The 20,235-nt window shown below is 35.4% G+C and overlaps 1 protein-coding gene across 1 annotated transcript; it reads left to right on the forward strand.

Moving 5' to 3' along the window:
- The first annotated feature begins 2,378 nt into the window (after positions 1 to 2,378).
- On the forward strand, positions 2,379 to 20,192 carry LOC124425519 (mucin-4). Its single transcript, XM_046965965.1, has 10 exons — positions 2,379 to 4,419; positions 11,010 to 11,357; positions 11,448 to 11,918; positions 11,988 to 14,023; positions 14,101 to 14,371; positions 14,463 to 15,236; positions 15,783 to 16,301; positions 16,703 to 17,203; positions 17,263 to 17,880; positions 17,976 to 20,192. Exons 1-10 carry the CDS (start codon positions 4,417 to 4,419, stop codon positions 19,479 to 19,481), a joined length of 7,047 nt encoding a protein of 2,348 aa, XP_046821921.1. The 5' UTR covers positions 2,379 to 4,416; the 3' UTR covers positions 19,482 to 20,192.
- Positions 20,193 to 20,235: the final 43 nt, after the last annotated feature.

Raw genomic sequence — 20,235 nt, forward strand, 5'->3', positions numbered from 1 at the left:
GAGATTATCAATGCTTTTGGAATTAATTGAACGATGCACTCGATTAAATAGTTTCGAGATAGGTGGTGTAAAAAGAAAAACGGAGAAAAAAATTGGGGTTTTTTTTCCTTTTTTTTTTTTTTCTTAAATTTAAATCAGTCAAGTATGACGGAGATAACTAAGTTTTAAAAAAATAATAATTTTTATACTTCTTTTTCTTCGAAATGCATTCGCACATTATTTCAGATCATATGTGACGTTCTATGATTCGAAGTGAGAAACAAAATTTTTTCTACTGGATGGACTCGTGCGATCGTCGATGTGAAAATTTGTTTAAAAGTACGTCATCCGAGTGATAGAAGGTAAAAAATCGATGATATTTGCGAAATACAATTTTTTTTCCGTTGCTAAGTTTCGAACCTAAAGCACAACTTCAACATTTCAACTTTCAACGAACCAACTTTACAATTTTTTTTATCTTTCTCTTTCTCTCTCTCTCTCTCTCTCTCTCTCTCTCTCTCTCTCTCTCTCTCTCACTCTCTCTCTCACTCTATCTCTCACGCACTCTATTTCACGACGGTCGTACACCGACTTTTTCTCTATCTCTCTTTCCCTCTTTCTCTCTCTCTTTCCTTCAAAATTTAAATAGATTGCTTTAAAACTAATATTTTCTTAAGTTAAATTTAGCCTAAACTTATCGTCTAATCGTAAAGAATAATTATTTATGTAAATTGAATAAAAATAATAAAACTTTTCGTTAATATTTGTTTATTCAGTCTTCTCTCTCTCTCTCTCTCTCTCTCTCTCTCTCTCTCTCTCTCTCTCTTTCGAGGAAACGTCTGTAAATAATAAAATTTATCACTCCAACCGGTTTGAAACTTTTGAAAAACGTCACTCTTGTATTGGCATAACTGATCGTACGTTATCCGCCGGGAATGTAGCTCGATCAAGTTTTGCACGAGTTTACAGGAGTAGTTCTATATCTCTTCATATTAGCTGAACGACACGACCAAGAAAAGTGAGAGGCAGCCGGAACGTATGCTACTCTTATGCAACTTTTGATAGGAATCGTAGTGTGGGTCATTTAGTCGAACTCTTACGAAAATTCTCAACTCTCTTCATTAGGCAATGACTAAGAACGAGACGAATTCTTTTCAAGGACATAATCACAATCGAAATATACTTATGATTTCTCTCGTTTCGATGAATAAAATATTACTGCGATCGCAAATATTACCAAGAATATAAAATATTTTTCTTTTCCCGTTCTCTCAATTCAGACGAAACTTCTTTCACGGAGAGGTAATTACATCTGAAAAATATTCTTTTGAATCTCCGACTGTATGATGATTTGTGTATATCTACATATATGTGTGTGTATTCATGTATATATATATGTATGCACATACATATGGATATATGCGATAAAAGAGATTTCCCCTCTCGCCGTTAACTCCACCTAAAACATGATGTGTATCTTATGAAAAATGTAGAAAGGGAGGGAACAATGTTCGTGTACATACAATGGTAAGAGGACGAAGATGAGGAAGGAGGAGTAAATAACGAAGGAGAAGAAGAGTTCGAATTCAATGACCGGATATACGGCGCACTGATGATTGCATCTTGCGTATTCGCTACGTGTCTCCGATACAATCAACTATCTTTAAATAAAACGATCCTCTTTTCCGTATGTATGTGTATGTGTGTGTGTGTGTGTGTACGTGGGTGTGTCGAAAAAGCAATAAATCGAAAAACAGAGAAATCGGAGCCACTCGGAAAATGAACCATAACTTTCATACTCTCTATACTTTTTTTTTTTTCCTTTCCCTTTCGTTGTTAATTATCCTTAGTTAAAGCAAGAACTAGTATCAAACCATCCATGAAAAGAAGTGGATCCACCCAGTGCCACTTGAGAAAGAGGTAATTCTTCGACGTTATCTCCATTGTATCTCACAATGGCCCAAGTTGTCCCTTATACTTTGAATAATTACTACGCGAATCTTGGCGAATGAGAAAATTACGTTATTTACTTAGATAGTTGGATATGTATAATATATACACGTATGTAGATTTCATTTTAGCTATTTACATATATATATATATATATATATATATATATATATATATAAATCTGTATATATATACAGCATTGTATAGTTCATTTAAGAGCACTTTAAAGATTTATTACTTATTCATTCCTTCCTTATACAATAATTTCTTATATATAAATAATATATTATATTCATAATGATCATATTTTACTATACTTTCGACTTTTTTATGAACTAATTTCTTATTTAACCAATTTCAGGAAATCTATAATAAATGTTTCTAATAATGTTAAATCAATGTATCATACATAAAGAAAATCTAATTATTTTAAATTTCGTATTTTATTATAATTATTAATATATATCATGTACTACGGTAATTATGTTATACGAAAGATTTGAATGGAATTTATTTAGGTATTAAATAATCAGTATCACGCGACACGTACATATACGTGTCATGGGTGATAACTGAAAATTCGATGAGTCTTCTCTCCTTCGTACGTTGACCTTGAAATCGATTCCTTTCTATTCTATGCCCGAACACTAAGCGATAGGGGAAAATCTTCGTCTTTCTACTTCGATTCGAGATAAATTCCTTCGTCGATGTTAGATATTACGTACGTAGTAGAGTTACGGATTAACATCGAATCCTTTTTATCTTTTATTCTCTATTTTATGCACGGCCACACATGCGTGATAACTTCTAATCTATATATACATACGTACATACATAGAAGCGAAAAGGATTCCGTCGATACGCGTGTACGTACATACATACGTACGTATGTATATACTCGGTATGTACATATATACATACATACATACGTACATAAATGCATACATACATACGTATATAAATACACACATACATGCATACATACATGTATATACCATATCCGAGCTCTCTTTCATCTATGTGTTCGTTCCGGCCTAATGGATCGCAGGTACATACACATAGAAATTTGTACCGATTTTTCTGGTTTGCGCTAGTGAAAGGGAAGGATACTTCCAATCTTCGAGACCCAGATACTTGATAACTCTCCTTTATACCCTTTATTTATATATTTAGTTTCCCGTATGTCTACATCGTACAATCTCCATTATTTTTGATGGATTATTTAATGGACCACTCGAAGAGACCGTACTCGATAAGTTTAAACATTATCGATCTTCAAAATAAGATCGTAAATTACATCGTTTGTAAACGCTAAGAAGTTATTCTCTTTAGCGTGTACATTTAAATAGGTACACATTTAGCGTTAGTGTGTCCGTGAGACGAGGAAAGGTCGACGACCCTTTTTGTTGGACACCCATCGCTTGAGTACCCTTTCAAGAAGTCGTATAAGATGACGTTCAAAACGAATAGAAATAGTAGAAAAAGGGTAAGATACTCTGTAATGTTTCAACAACCTGGGTTAACTTTCCACGCTCGTGTGTTATTTATAAAACGAAAAAGAAAAAAAAAAAAGGAAAAAGTAAAAAAAGAAAAGAAGAAAAGAAAAACGAAAAAAAGAAAAGAAGAAAAATAAAAAGAAGAAAGAGTAAAAAGAATCTTCTCTCGATATAGTGCTCGGTACATTAACTATGCCATCGTTAATTAGTTATGCTGTTACTTGGATAGAAAGGAGCGTATCAATAAATAATCTATGTTTTCACGATCAGAATCCATTATGGTCCATTAATAAATAAAAAGGATTAGAATGATAATTTCGTTGGGATTTAAAAATTAGAAAGGCAAGAAGAAAAACAAAGTATCAAGTAAATATCTAGAATAAAATGATCCAGATGGCAGGTAGCAGGTAAGATCATACTGGGCAAGGTCATCCATCGTGATCATGCATACGTAAATATGATCGATCCCTTTCGATCTTCGGAAAGTGCCTTCGAAGTATATTTCCAGGATCCCGTTCCGTTTGGCCAATCGAAGGAGAGGCTTTCTCTTGGATCACGTTTCGTCTACATTGCATCGGGTACACGCTTTATGGCAATGCTTGTCTCTCTTTGGAGGGGAGTCTATATAGACTCTCCATTACGATGGTGCCCCTTCAAACTGTTCGTGCTTCTAAGACCGTACGCGTACTCTCGAGTTGGACACCTCCTCGCGTGTGCCCACCTGCGTTTATCCACGATTTTTTTTTTTTTTTTGGAAAAAAATAGATTGGACAATAGCAAAGAAATTTTAGATAGGTATATAGGAAATGCAAGAACGTTCGTGGTGCAGTGTCATAGAGTGTTATTTATATCGTCAATAATAAATAATATAAATTATTAGAAAACTATTTGATTTTTATTATTGTCACGAAAAGAGAAAGAAATAGAGAAACGGGAAAGTGAGGGGTGAAACGACGGTGTCGCGACAACTTCTTCAAAGTCACCCTGCACAATGGTGAGTTCTACGAGAATAGTGATTCTTCTTACAAATCATTCGTTATTTGTCAGAGTACAACGCGTTATGCACTACTTGAAATAACTTTTGCTCGAACGTTTGATTTGAAAAAAAAAAAGAAAATAAAAAATGAAGATAAAATAAATGAAGAAAAGAAAACAAATTCTCTCAAAGGAAATTCTGTTCATTTTTACTTCAAGTAAAATCACGAGAAACATTTATTTTCTTAACATTTTTCCAACTTTCTTATTGTCTCTTGAAGTTTTTAATATTCCATACGTACATATATATATATATATATATATATATATATATATATATATATATTAAAAAAAAAAATAATACATATATATGAAAAAGTAAATGCAATTATTAACAAATTATTATCAATTTGTTAATTATTATAATTCGTTTAATTGTTTTCCATCTATTTATAACGATTTAAGCGTTATTATCTCGATCGTTATTGATTATTTTACGATAGTGTTAAAGAAAACATGATAATAAATATAACATCATTAAAATTATTAACAATGAGTTGTAAGAATGCGACTATATAAATCGAATTTTTCACTTTTATCGTTAAACTTGGCACTTTCGCATCCCTCTTCCCATTGAAGAGAAAGAATCATATAACGGACAAAGTAGTTGCCGGAGAATCAAATATGCCTCCGGGATTGAAATGGGGGTCAGTATGTGAACAGCTTCGTTCTTTATGTCGCAATTCGAGAGGTCGGTGAACGTCTATCTTCCGAGATGTCGTATGTCGTATCATCGATTCGTAGCTTTCCTACATTTTTGCTTCTTCTTTTGTCTTCTCTCTCTCTCCCTCTCTCTCTCTCTCTCCCTCTCTCTCTCTCTCTCTCTCTCTTTCTTCTATTTCTCATAAAACAGAAAGAAAGAGAGAGAGAGAGAGAGAAAAAAAGAGAAAGAGAAGGGAAGAGAGACAAAAAGAGAGAGAGAGAGAGAGAGAAATACGTAGCATGAAACGTAGATAAATATATGTTTTCATTGCTTCGTGACTCTTAGCGAACGTAATTCCTTTCCCGATCGAATCTCGATATCATTGCCGAACGAGATTACGCAATTGAAAGGTTTTCATTTTCATGCTCGATCTGCAGCTAATCGTACCCGGATCTTTTCATGAATTTCGTTTCTTTCATTTTCTTTCATTTATCATTTCTCATATTAAAAATTATTAAGTTATTTAAAAAATTTAAAAAGATTGGACGGATTTGGACGATAGAAAAAAAAGAAAGAAAAAAAAAATATATATATATATATATATGTATAAAATTCTCATATCCTTCAAATTATCTATTTTCCTTGATCTTATGGATCACTTGAGTAGATCATGAATAAACGAAGAAAAAATTTATGAATAAATAGATAGATAGATAAATAAATAAATAAATAAATTACGCAAAGGAAGGAATTCACCATCTTTAACGTAAAATTTCATTTCCCTTGATGATAAGAGTTCAGTTCGCAACCAAGGAACTAATTCCTTTCCAACGAGAGACTCTTTTCTCATGTCTCCATATTACTTTCCGAGCGTATAGCCGGTTATTAGTTTCACTTTGAAAACTCGAAACTCTCGTGAACGGGCGTGTACCTACCGATCTTTCTTTCTCTCTTTCTTTTTCTCAGATCTTCCACCACTCGCTCTCTCTTCTTTTCTCTCTCTCTCTCTCTCTCTCTCTCTCTCTCTTAGTCTCTTTTTATAGGGAAAGAGAAAGAGATAGGTACGTGTATGATTCGTAATGATCTGAGAGGAGAATCATACGCCTCGAGAGAACAGAACGAGACGTGGGATAGTGGGCACTCTCAAAAAATGTTCGAAGGCGAAAGTAAAGGTGGGGCCAACGAAGAAAGTTCTATACAAGACAAGATATATACGTAAGTGGCACGCCGATGAAACCTGTGTCCGTTCGTGTAAGGTGCTGCTACTGGTGCTGGCACTGCTACTGCTGCTGGCACTGCTACTGCTGCTGCTGCTGCTGCTGCTGGTACTGCTACTGCCTACTCTCGGTGATATCAGCAACAACAGCAACAGCAGCATCAGTCAAACGCTAAGAGAAAGAAACCAGTCCTTTGATGGCAATGGTATCCTGCTCGTATTAAGTAGAGTAGAAAAAAGAAAAATAAATGAGGAAAAGGCAAACAATATATATATATATATATATATCTTTTCTATGATTCGACACGATGAATTGAATTTTCGAATTCTTTTTTTCTGAAAGGAGATAAAAGAGAGAAGATGGAACGCAACGTTATTAAATGAAGATTTTTCTCGAGGAAAAAAGAAATAAAAAGGGCGATTTTCTCGCTCGTTCTAACGTCACGTACATCCTTCTTTCAGGCGAATCCTGCGCTTTTCTTTCTTTCAACGGCAATGGAGTATTTATATGAAAAATCATATTTCATTTAATCGAAAGGAAAAGCCAGGAAGAAAAAAAGTTTGATTAAAAAAATATGAATACCTGATATTTTTACATTCTTTTCTTTTTTTTTTCTTTTTTTTTTCACTCATTATTCGTCTTCATTTTTTTGTCTAATCCCGATTTTTCTCATTTTCACGAAATATTCTCTCTCTTTCTCTCTCTCTCTCTCTCTCTCTCTCTTTCTCTCTCTCTCTCTCTCTCTTTCTCTTTTTCTCACAGTATCCGAAAGCCTCCGTCTTCTTTTGAAATTATTGCAATAGTAAGTTCCCAATCCATAATTATTCCAAGTATGCAATTTCATACGACCGACATATGTTATCCAAGCAGTAATAACGTCCCTGAGTTAGTATATATATTCGGAAGGAGATCTCCCAACGTAGCTATGTACCTATGTATCTACGTAGTTCTCATCGTTCTTATTGATCTGTCAAAAGTTCGCGTTCTTGTGCTAACATAGAAGGATAAGCGTTCCAGTTATGTACACATACATATACAAATATGTATATATATATATATATATATATATATATATATATATATATATAATGTATGTATATATCTGTATGTATGTATGTGTATTTACAATGACTAAAATAGAATATTTTAATCGTTGGATTCGTCGTCGTGCTTCGATCGAATGGTCAACCTATCGATAAAAGAAGGAGAAACGAAAGTTCAAGAAACTAAAGGCAGTGCATACGAATAAGTGGAGCATGAAATTCCGAAGGTTGCAAATATGACATTTCCTTTGGTGTTTCCTTGATTATGTTACATATGTAAATTTGATTTCGTTAGAAGTTATTTAATGCTTTTAAAATTCTTAACGTTTATTAACGTATAGAACACGTTAAGGTTATTAATAATAAATATGATTTGTACGTATCACACCACGATAACTATATGGTAAACGATAGATATTAATTTAATCATCGACTATCGTTAAATTTCATAGATAGGTGATTCTCTACGAAATTATCGGGTACGTAGTAATACGATCTACTTTTAGTTATTTTACTTTTAGTTATCCGGCTTTAATACTCGACATTATCCTATCTCTTAGGTATTAACAAATACAGTGATGATGTTTCAACGTTATTTACGACCATATTACGAGGCACTTTTAATGATTAAATTACACCGAAGAAATTTTCAAAGGAAAATTTAATATTTTTCTAAGAATAATATTGCGCCACGGATAACATAAAATTAACATTATTAATTTAAATTATATTAAAATCTAATTTAATTTTAATGAACTGATTGTAATTCATTTGAATGATATTTAATTTAAATAAAATATTTGAAATCAAAAAGAAATAAGAAAAAATACATCGAATTCTTTTTATTTTAACTTTTACATTTTTCAATTTAAAAAGGAACAATATTATTTAAGGATAAATTCAAATTTTTTCCTATCACAATTTTGACGTGACAATGTTTAATCTGTGTTTAAAAAAAAAAAAAGTATGAGGGGAGATGCCGTGTCGATTCCGGGCAAGGAGAGAAAGGTACCGACCTCCTTTTTAACGCCTTCTTAACTATACGCGTTCTGTACACAGAGGAGGGATCGATAATTGCACACGTTTAACGTTAAAATTGCTCTTCGTGACGTTACGTTACGTGTTGTTTTAAAGGTGCACAGACAAGGGAGACTTGCAAGGAAAATCATTCTAAACATCCATACGTTTCTTTCAAATGAGAGAAAGTAATTTCTCCGGAGTTACGAGCCACAATCGATCTCGCTCTTTATCGTTTCTCTCAGATTCGAAAGAGAACTGAGAAATAATATCACAAAAAAAGAAAAAAAAAAAAAAGAAATAAAGAGAAAAAATATAAAAAAGAAAAAGAAAAAAGTTGAAATGTCAGTAAATTTTCAAAAAAAAAATGGAAGGTGCAAGTCACGAGTTTTAATTGACTGGTATGATCGACATTTTTTTCTTTTTTTTTCTTTTTTTTTTCCCTTTTATTCCACCTCCCCTTAATGGAAACTTCATTAGATCCTGTACAACGCTATTTTTCATTCGTGAACAATGCAAAAAATATTATGCAACGGAGCTAGTTACTTTGAGACAATCTGTAAGATATCGCCCGATTATTTTTCGCTCGAGAAACTTATTTTTCTGAAGTACCACGTACACACACACACATACACACATGTACACACACCTACATAGGTATATCTTACTCTTGTGGAATGCACTTGGCAAGAATAACGAAGAAAGCAGAAAAATCGTACGGCGTAACGGACACGCGATCTTCCGCAATAAAAATTGTTTTCAACCGTGTATTGTGGCACATAATCTAAATGATGTCAGTAGTACATACATAGATATACACGATTGTATTAAACTGAAAAAAAACTTTCTCTTTGTTCGCACGTAAAAGCTCGAGCTTGTTAAAATTTTTCTTTCTTTCTTTTTCTCTTATATTTCTTCTCTTTTTCTTTTCTTCTTTACTTTTTTTTTCTTTTTTTTTTTTTTTCTTTTTCTTAAAATCACATTCTCCTTCGTGTTATTATTTAAGATTAACATTAATTAATATAAACAGGAATGTTCACGGTGGATAAAGATCCGGCAAAAGTTTGTTCGGCCTGTCTAAGTATTTATTAGAAAACACTGGTACGCTATGGTTTTAGACGTTTCACAGTTCGTTAGTTCGGTTGCACTCCAGATCTTGCGGCTCGTGCAGCACGATCTCGATTCTCATAATGGCGATAATATAGGTGATAATGACGGCAATGATTAATGATTATAATAATGATAACGATATTTAAGATGACGAGAACGGAGAAATATTTTTCTACATTGGCATCTATCCGTACGTTCTCCGATAATAATAATTTTAATTTCAAGTAAAATTATTATAATCGCTTGATTTGACGTTTCAGAGAAAATTAACAACATTAAAAAGCATGATAATCCTCCACTATGAGATTTATATTTCGATCGAATGGATTTCATCGAAGGTATTAATTTTGTTCATATTCAATATGTAATTATATATTTTTGAAACATTTATTTTTTATTTAATATAAAATATATAAATATTATAATATTTCGAATATTTAGAAATAAAGTTAAATGAAAAAAAAAGAAGAAAGGAAAAAAGAAATAAAATAGAGGGAAATAAAAATAGAGTGAAATATTTAAAGTACTCGTGACGTTTACGCACGTAAATACGTTCATAGATCTTTCGGTGAACAGTACCAATAACGGAGAGAAGGTCAACTACATTCACTGACGCACGTTGGAATGGCCATAATAACATGTGATCTATATTTACGCGCGAAAAATTGTAATCTAGAATGTTGAAAGAAGGTATTTAACGCATATCATATGACAAATCGAAGAGGCAAAGTTAAAAACTTTTCTTTTACTCTCTACCTCTCTCTCCCACTCTCTTTTTCTCATTTGATATCAGCAAAACGATTTTATACGTTGTAACTACGAATTTCACGGTTCATCGTATCGCTAGAAGCGAAAGAAAATCTCTTACGAAGGCGATCGGAAACTTCCGGAAGCGGAAATGAAACGGAAAATTGTATCGATAATCGATAATTTCTCTTTGCACATAGACACACAACGATACAAGTTTCGCAGTTTTTCAAAGTCTTTTGAGATGAAAAATCGAAGGAACTTCTTTATCGTTTCCTCATAGAAAATGATCTCTTTCGTTTCTTATTGTAATTAACAAAATTATCTTAGAGATTGCCAAATCGAGAAATATATAAGAAGATATCACGAAGAGATAATTTGAAATGATTGAAGTTTTTAAGAAATAAATACGTTTAACATCGGCCTCGTTACCACGATAAACCGCAAGGATTCATCAGAGAGTAGCGTCGTCGGGGAGTTAATTTATCGGTACCCCGCAAGAAATTTAAAGAATTTCTTATACATTTCGTGATCGACGCTACGAGCTTGCGGTTTTATTTCGTTTTTGACATTATTATTACGGCAACGATGGCCGTATGATATTATAATCTTTGACTTTCTACGAATTCCTTTGATTTATTCCCCTCGTTGGAATTGTTATTACCACAGAAAAAAGAAAAAGGATGACATAATCGCGAATCACTTTTATCGAAATAACTTTGTGAAAGTAACTGGCAAAGAGTTTGAAATCCCTTTAATTTCGTCTGTTTAGATCGTGCGGAGGTGCTGGTCGTTGATACTACTATCCACTGGTCTAATTCTATGCGTAAGAATTGGAGGTATCAGCGGTGAACGATGGTCACGACAAGTATCAACTAACGATTGGATTCCATTGGCAAATCCAAGAAGTACTTCGAATCAAATTAGAACGAGTAACGTTGGAAATGAAGCAGTTTCATCGGGAAGTTCTACTCTACCGCATCTTCCATCTCTCTCTTTACCCCCAGCACTTCAAGAACAATATCAGCAACAACTTTTGCAATTGCAAAAGACTCAAGAGAATATTCAAAAGTTGCTGATCTTACAGGAACAGCTTAGGACACAGCAACAGTTATTACAGGTAATGTATTATTATAAAAGAATAAATAAAAAGAATCATTACTCATATTTTGATTTTTATAAATATTACTATCTTGTTTCTACGTTTTAGTCTCAAACGCTTCTACCGAGCAATTTCGGTAGCCCGGAAAATGAGAAACGTATGCTGCAGCAAAATACGATACCAAATTTGCAAGGTATATCAGGTTTAAGTTCGGACGTGTTAGTACCACCATTACCCTCTCCCGATGCTCTTCCGCCCATTTATTCTGCTCAAAACTTCCTCTCGCAAGGATTACAGCGGTTTCATCAGCCAGTAAAGGGTAATCAGAATTTAAACGTTAAAAACGAAGAATTTGGAAACTTGCATAATGGCAAAAGTCAAGTCTATAGCGAAGGTCATGAGGATAGATTGAGAGAAGAACAAAGTCCGGATCAATTGAGCCAAGTTGATATTCGTGAAAACGTTAAAGATTTTGTCGAGAAGCAAGAAAAATATCGGCCAGCTGGAAAACAAGTGAAAGGTCAAACGGCACATGGTATTTCGGGCTTACCTGAAAATGTAGAGAATGAAAACGAGGAGGTAGATGTCGTTTAACGATTCTTTCTCTTATTTTTTATTAAGTTTTAATTATTTCATTATTATTTTCAGGTCCAACTAGTCTACGTTCCTCTAGAAACGCTAGCTCAACAAAGGGGCCAACCCAAGAGATTACGAGGACAAAAGCAATATCCTTTCCGTCAGCAACAGCATCAGGAACAACAGCAGCAATATCGAATAAACGATGGTGTTGAGCAAACAACAAAAGAGCCAGATACTTTCGCTCGAGATTTGTTGGACCAGTTGGAGTTCGTGAAGGAGGAAAGATCGAAGGAGATCACTCGAATGGAAGATGTGAAGAAAGCGTTGGAGAGGAAAGCTCAGCTCGAGCAAGAGATTCTGCAGAAGGAGCAGGAATTGGCAAGACAGAGAGAAGAGGAGAGAAGGAGAAAAGAACTCGAAAAACTTGAGGAAATAGCGAAGCAACGAGAACTCGAAAGACTTCGAGAGGCGAGAGAAAAGCAGAGATTGGAAGAACTCGAAAGACGAAGAATCGCGGAAGCTCGAGCGAAGGAAGAGAAACGACGACAAGAGGAAGAAGCTAGGCAAAGAGAGAACGAAAGGCTGGCTGCATTGGAAAAACAAAAACAATTGGATATTCAACGTGCCTTGGAGGAACAAAGAAAATTAGAAGAACAGAGACAGGTGGAAGCGAGCACGGTTACTCCAAATATTAATCAAAATCAACCGGACACTCAAACTCTTCCTTTGGTACGTAACAAACAGTTACAACGACAACATGTCACGGAAACCTCGAATAAGGTAAAACATAGAAATCGCGTTAGACAACCACGTCCAAGAATCAATCAGCAACTACCGACTACAACCCCACCACCATCGCCGAATCAACCTCCTCTTTCCGTTTACATGGGCGGTGATAGCATGGCACCAGAGAGAGTAAAAATTTCGGATGTTTTAAGGATTCTCAAAGATGCAAAAACAATAGCAGTTTTAGACACGGTTGTACCTAATACGCCTAAAGTATTTGTAGGACCAACAAATCTAGATCCACCGTTTGGTTACACAAAGTTTGATCTCCCGTACTTATCGTCGATTGACCATAATCGAGTTGAAAGAAAAGTCGACAAGTTACCTTTCTTCGTGGCACCGCTTAGCTTCGATCCACCACCAGGATATTCTAAAATCCCATTCCCAGCTCCTCATATCGGATCCGTCGTCGTGAATACAATCGATGCTTCAGCTCCCGAACCCGATACACCAGAAACTATTCATAATTTTAGCCCGACACCTCTTATAGAACCAAACTCTTACATCGATGGGACTGGAAGTGATTTGAGTCGGATAGATCCCACCACACTAGGCTATGAACATTCAACCACTGCTGGTTACACTCAAGAATTGTCCAGTACACCAAAATATGATACTTCGTATTCCACGATATCAACACCTAGTGGTTCTAGATTCCGATTTAGGCAATCCTACGGAGATAATAATCCTCCTTCCGTAATCGACACTATTTATCAAGGTGAGCCATCACTCCCGATTGGAAAAGCCAAACAAAAGACATATTATGATGAAGATTCCAGACATGTAGTTCCTACTTTGGCACATGACACTAGATTGGGTATCACTGGGACTACTTATCAAGAGGAAGCAATTTATTCGAGTACACCGAATTATCCAGAACAGTCATCGAGAACATTGGATGATCCGTCGACGAAAGAACAAGATTTAGCCGCACAATTAGCATTGATTAATCGAGAACTTGCCCAACAAAGAAATGCTAACAATAACAAAAACAACAACAACAACAACAAAGATTCTTTTGTCGAAAATCATAATACGTATACGCAATCAAATCCTCATTTCATTAATTCGTTCCAATCTCTAGTTTCCTCGAATGATGCTAATGAAGTAAGAGGTCCAACGCAATATAATTTACCTGCTGAGTTACCGATTTCACCCCATCTACCTGGGTTGGTTAATTCTTTGCTCGAGAAGCAAACAACGATTCCAACTACTACAACGACAGAAGTTGTAACAACACCAGCGATTATAACGACTACGACTACGACTACCACACCCAGGCCACCCTCAACCACTTATAGGCCACGTTCGCGTCATAGGTATATCTAGTTTATAAAGATATAAAAATATATCCAGACATAATATAAAAATAATCACTACGATTTATTTTTAATAGAAGTAGGATAGTACCCACACGACCCACAACCACCACAACACCTACGACTCCTGGTACTAGAGCGTCCGATAGATCTAGAAGACCCTACAGTAGAACAAGAAGTGGATCCAGGTACACAACGACTACCGAATCGTATAACGATTCACCGGTTTACGAACCTACCAAATCAAAACATTCCGAAACTACACAGAAGTATAACTATATAGACCATCATAAAAGGCCAAGAGGTCAGAAACATAGGAATAACGATAAGACGGCTTATCAATCCGAGGTACGATTATTTTTCATAGCGAAAAGTAATTTGATATTTTATTTTTTCATATCTCGAAAATAAAAAAATTTGTTTTCTCTTCCCAATACAGGCCTACGATCAAAATTACAATATTCAAGCTCATCAAGCTGCAATTTACGAGCATAGTGCTCCCGATGGATCGATCACGTCCACGCCGACTGATTCATATTCACAATCAGGCACACCCTCGCATAATTCTAAACAACAAGAATCAAGTATACCTACCTCAAATTTGAACGCTTTCTCTCAAGAGAATTATCCATCGACCATCGTTGGCTCTACTGAAAATTATCCACCTTCCCGTGAAACTACACCGAATTACAACACTCCGGTTGCAACGGAAGACTATTCTAAGGGACAAAATTATCCTCAGAATTATCCCCAAGATGCTAACTATCCTACCGCCTATGGAAGTCAACTCGATGAATTGGATCAAACCGTTCTTGAGAAAGCGCCAGTCAATGGATTTAATTATCAAGCTCAGAACAGCGAGGCTCGCAATCAACCGACCGTTCAGAAATCTAAGGACTATACCGCTTATTACGCTGAGAAACTCGAGAATACAGATTTTGGTTTAAGCGGTACTTCGGAAAATCCAAGAAGTAAGATCGATGAGACAGCCCAACAATATTCTCCTCCGTACGAAGTAGCACCGGTTCAATCCCACTTGAATTATCCTCCAACTGGTGAGCATGGTAACTTTGGACAAGTTGAAGACAGAAAGGTAGATGGAAGTAGCGTTGTAGCGGATCCAAACGAAGAACCAATTTTCATCCCGCTTCCACCAGAGAAGCAAGAAGTTTATGATTTGTTAGCGCCACCGACAGAAGAACCATTAACCACGGTAATGCATTTTCTGTACCTTTAAATTATTGATATATGTAGTATGTGTATAAATAATGTCTACTTCGTACTCAATTTTCTCTCCCTTTTTTTCCATACTATTAATACGAAAAAAATATTTCTTATTCTTTGAATGCCATGAGAGATCATCAATTATCAATATTCAATTTCTCGAATTTTTAATGACATCTCTTTTTTGGTAATATTTGGAAGACATAAAGTACAATCCCTAATAAGAGTAAAACCTAATATAAATAATATGACTATGATTATAAATTCTCTTGTATCATTTATTTACAAAAAGTTATTAGATGAATATATCGATTTACAGAACATTGTTTCTGCAGTCAATGTGTGTAAGTTTTTAATTTTGTATAAAAAAGTTAAATAGGTATAATTATTATTTGGTATAGATAAATAGCATAGGGAAAAAATATTTTCACTTTTGACCCTCTTCTTAAATCCTATTATTTTGAACTCCCAAAAATACATGATTTATCTCCTGATTCTTTGAAGTATTTATAAAAATGTTATTTTATCTGTAAAGATGACAACGCAAACTAGTACGACAACGGAAGCAACTCCAGTTGTAATACGACAACGTGTTCGTGGTCGTGTTGGTACCCGAACGCATTCCGATTCGGTCGTGCAAACCCGTCCAAGAGGTTCGCAAGACGAATTCGTGCGTTTTAGCGCTGTCAATCAACAAGATGCTCCACGATCGTCCGGTCATCGTCATAGAACGAAATCGAGATCGCGTCCACAAAGCCAAGTTAAAACGAGTGGTTATGACTATGTGAAGATTCAGGCTGGTTCGCAAAGACAACGATCTCTTGTACAACAAACCACACCATCTACAACAACGAGTACGACAACAACAACAACAACTACAACAACAACGCCGAGGACTACGACCACCACAACTACCGAACAACCCTTGGAAGAAGATATCGATTATGGCTTTATAAGACCTCCTAGCTTCCGACCAGTGCATCCGGTGGACAATCGATTCCATGCACCACCTGTTACTTTCAAGCCAATACTGCCACAAATAAACAATTTACCGGTAAGTTTCTTCTTTATGGTGTCTTCTTATCGGTTATAATAATCATCCTATGCGTCACTCGTTTTTTAATAATTAAAAGAGGGTTCTTATATTTAGAACTTTTCCTCATTTTAAACATATAGATAACTTCGCTTTCATTTTCGACGTATCTTTTTCAAAATGATATTACGTTGATACAAGCTTTAAATTACAACTATAATTCTTCATTCATTTGTACTCGAACATGTTCGCATTCCAAGTGATATATTAATAGTTGCACAGTTTGATCGATATACTTTTAGGGAAATTGCCAAAATCGTGTACCATTTAAAATACTTCATGTTATATTTATTATTTGGTATGATAGATATGCGGTTGTTAACTCACCACTATATTCTATGGCAATTAAATTTATATTACAGATACAACAACAACAACAACCTTCTGCCAGTGCTCAAGAGACCGAGATAGAGTACAATCCACCTCCGAGTCATTCTTTAAAGAATCGTCCGAAGTATCATACAACGAATCGACGTCCATCGATTAAATCAACGATTTTACCAATTACGACGCCAATTATTACGACTACAACAGAAAATATACCGCAGGCAACGATAAATCCCGATAATTCGGTGTACACAGTAAGACCAAACTACAAACCAGAAGATATAAAACAAAGTCGAACTCGTACCAGGACTCGTCGTCCTGGAAGAAAACGTCTCACGACGACCAGCACAACGGAGTCCAGTTATGATGTGAATAACGAAGTACCATTGGAAGGAAATTATCCACGTGTACTTCCGGCACTTCCGGAAACAGTCGGAGAGCAGCAGACTCTTTACGATGAAAATTTTGATAGTCTATCCCAATTTGGTGAAACTTATAATCAACCAGATCAATCTTATAAATCAATTACGGAAAACGTGAGTATATAACGTATACAATAATAATCTGATCAAAAATAAAAAGATAACATTTCCAGTATCCACCGCAAGACTTCGTATTGAACTTTGGAGCGGTAGCTCCTCAAACGCAAGTACAACAAGAGGAATATGATCAAACACAATTGGGAAATAACTCTCCTCAGAAGTACAGTCATTCAACGAATTTAAAATCAACGACGTTAAGTGACACACATTTAATGCCTGCTGACATTTACGGAGCCGAGAGTCAATGGTCTACCAAATTATCTCGTACCTCTTTTCAACCAAGTTTCGCGGCTAATTATGCTACTGGTGGATTCAATGAAGAACGTACAAAACAGGAGAACATTAAAGAAGTCACTGATATTATAACGGTTCGTCCAGAGAACTCATTAACGTTCGTAGTTTCCTCCGAATTGAAGAATAGCGATGGAATGAAATTGATGATGGACGAGGAAGAATCTATGGCAAAAGGTACTACGGTGTTTGGACAAAAAATGACGATGCGCGATCACACGGAGAGTCCAATGAAACGTCAACAAAAAGTAAGCTCGTTGGAAAATTACGATGATGAGAGGTGGCGATCGAAGGAAGAAAATTTGTCGAAAGAATCGACGGAGAAGGAAGACGATGAAAAAATATTAAAGAAAACTAGCGATCCTGTTGGAGTTAGAAAGGTAAATATCGTCTCGTCTCTATTAAGATTTTTAATTAATTCTATGAATTATATTATTCCTCGTTCGACATTATTATATCACAATTTTTCTTACAGACTAACAGAAGGAAAAGAGTACGAGTCCGAGTAAGACCAATCATCGATGATTTTGTTACGGCCGAGTCTCAACATATCAACGCCGCCGTTAACAGTCTAATGCAGGATCAATACAAATATAATCCGATTCGCCAAAGAAAGTTTTCCGTGAATAAGTCAAGTATTACGAGATCAACCGATGACGGATCGCGACGATTCGTTTTAGAAGATTTTCTAGAGGAAATGTTTAAAAACGATGACGTATCCTTACCCATACTGGCAACATCAACCAGTACGGTATTACCTTTGAACGTTTGGCTAACATCAACACCAATGACATCTCCGTATGAAGAAGAAGAAACAATGAATTACAAATTTTTACGTACTACAACTAATATACCTACGACTATGCCGGAGGAATTAGAAAGAACACTTGACCCCGAAGAAACTTTAAAAACCACCACTCAGTATTACGGCACACGCATTAATTCCAAAGATTCGATCACAAGAGAGTCTACGGAGAACATTAAAATACCGACTACTCAGGAAACTGGAACAATCATCACCACTGATTTCAGTAATTCCCAAACTACTCTAAACGATCTAAACTCCATCGATATCTCTTTAGAAACCACACCGATCGTAGAAAAATCTGAAATAACGACGATTAAAACGATCGATACGACGACGGAAAATTTTCCCATCGTCGAAAGTACAAAGACCGAAGAGTCAAAGGACAACGACGATATTTCCTATCCGAAGAATCACCGAGCTAAATGGAGCGAAGTGAGATATCCATCAGATCCTTCGATAGCCTTGAATCATTCACTCTTTTCCACTTGGAATTACGATAAAAACGGGAAAATAAGTGATTGGAATAAAATCTCGAAAAAGGACATAGGGAATAAAGAGGGTAACAATACCGAAGTTAAAATTCTTACGGATTATGTTCAAAATGTATTTGACGATTTGAAGGAAAATAGAGAAAATAAGAAGAGGTCCAATGAGAGATCCATGAACAATGAGAAAAATAATAAGATCGGTTCCTTGGAGAATTCAAGGGAGGACAATGAGGTTAAGACGAATTCCCCATTGGAAACGAGTTCTATCAGTGTTAGAAAAGATACGAGTCAAGCCGAAGATAATTCTTCGATAAAATTGGAACAAGAGGAAACACCAACGACAATCGCAATGCAAAACGATGAAGACGAGAGTTCGTCTACGTCGGAATATCATTCGAATCCAACGGTGATTTTAGACACCGAAATACACGATATATTATCCAAAGATGAATCTATGGTAACGGTAACACCAACGAGTTTATCAACGACGACGACAACAACGACGATGACGACATTACCAACGACATCGGAATACAATACAATTAGTGAACACAACACGACGGAAACGATACTCGGTAAAGTGCTGAGAACGTCGACGACGACTAAAGTCTCTCACATGACCGAGATTTGCTATAGAGGAAGATGTGTAATGACCAAACCAGAGCGTGAAATTCGTTTGAGATGAAAGAAGTCGAAGAAAGGATCTTTGAGAAAATTAAATAATAAAACTTCGTTTCCGATTCGACGTAGGTTTTTCATTGCGAAGTTCAACGAATGCAGAAACGCCCTGTTTTATAATAAGGAATGCATTCGATGGACATCGCAATAAATGTTTCGTATTTATTTGAAAACGTAGAAAAGAAGCTTGCTTTCATCGAGGCCGAAGCCACTTTTCTCGGTTGCCGAAGAGATATAGAAACGACAATGAAGAAAACATAAGCAAGAAAATGTAAAGCCGTAGGAATTTACAATAATCTCGTGAATGCGATTAAATTTTTAAAAGCGAAGATAGATGAAGAATTTCGATATGTCTACGACGAATTTTTTGCTCGTGGAATATTTAACGGCGAGTTGCCACCGATGATCAACGATGAAAAATACATCATGTAAAAATGTATAAAGGATTTAGTTTATTACATTCGTCAGGATCCTGCGAACGTCTCTGTATTAAATATTTCCATATTTGACAGAAGGAGAGGTAATATGAGCAAAAAAAAAAAAGAAAAAAAGAAACAAGAAAAGAACGTGTGGCAACTTTGAACACGGTCATGCAAATAATTCCTGCGCACCGTTTTGTGTGCCGGAAAATGTATTTAATTTAATTATTTACTGTCCCTATCGGTACGCGTTTAAGTTAAGTGTCTAAATATTTTAATAAAATACAAGAAAACACATAGATGTGATAATAGCATTGCGGTATCTGTCTGCCATTACCCCCT

Source organism: Vespa crabro, chromosome 7 (assembly GCF_910589235.1).
Source record: "Vespa crabro chromosome 7, iyVesCrab1.2, whole genome shotgun sequence".
Classification (NCBI taxonomy): domain Eukaryota; kingdom Metazoa; phylum Arthropoda; class Insecta; order Hymenoptera; family Vespidae; genus Vespa; species Vespa crabro.

What these genes read in the sequence shown, in the direction of transcription:
- LOC124425519 (XM_046965965.1), top strand. An exon ending in AGACGGCTTATCAATCCGAG is followed by an intron (nt 14,372 to 14,462) that starts GTACGATTATTT and finishes TTCCCAATACAG; the next exon opens with GCCTACGATCAAAATTACAA. An exon ending in ATCCTGTTGGAGTTAGAAAG is followed by an intron (nt 17,881 to 17,975) that starts GTAAATATCGTC and finishes TTTTTCTTACAG; the next exon opens with ACTAACAGAAGGAAAAGAGT.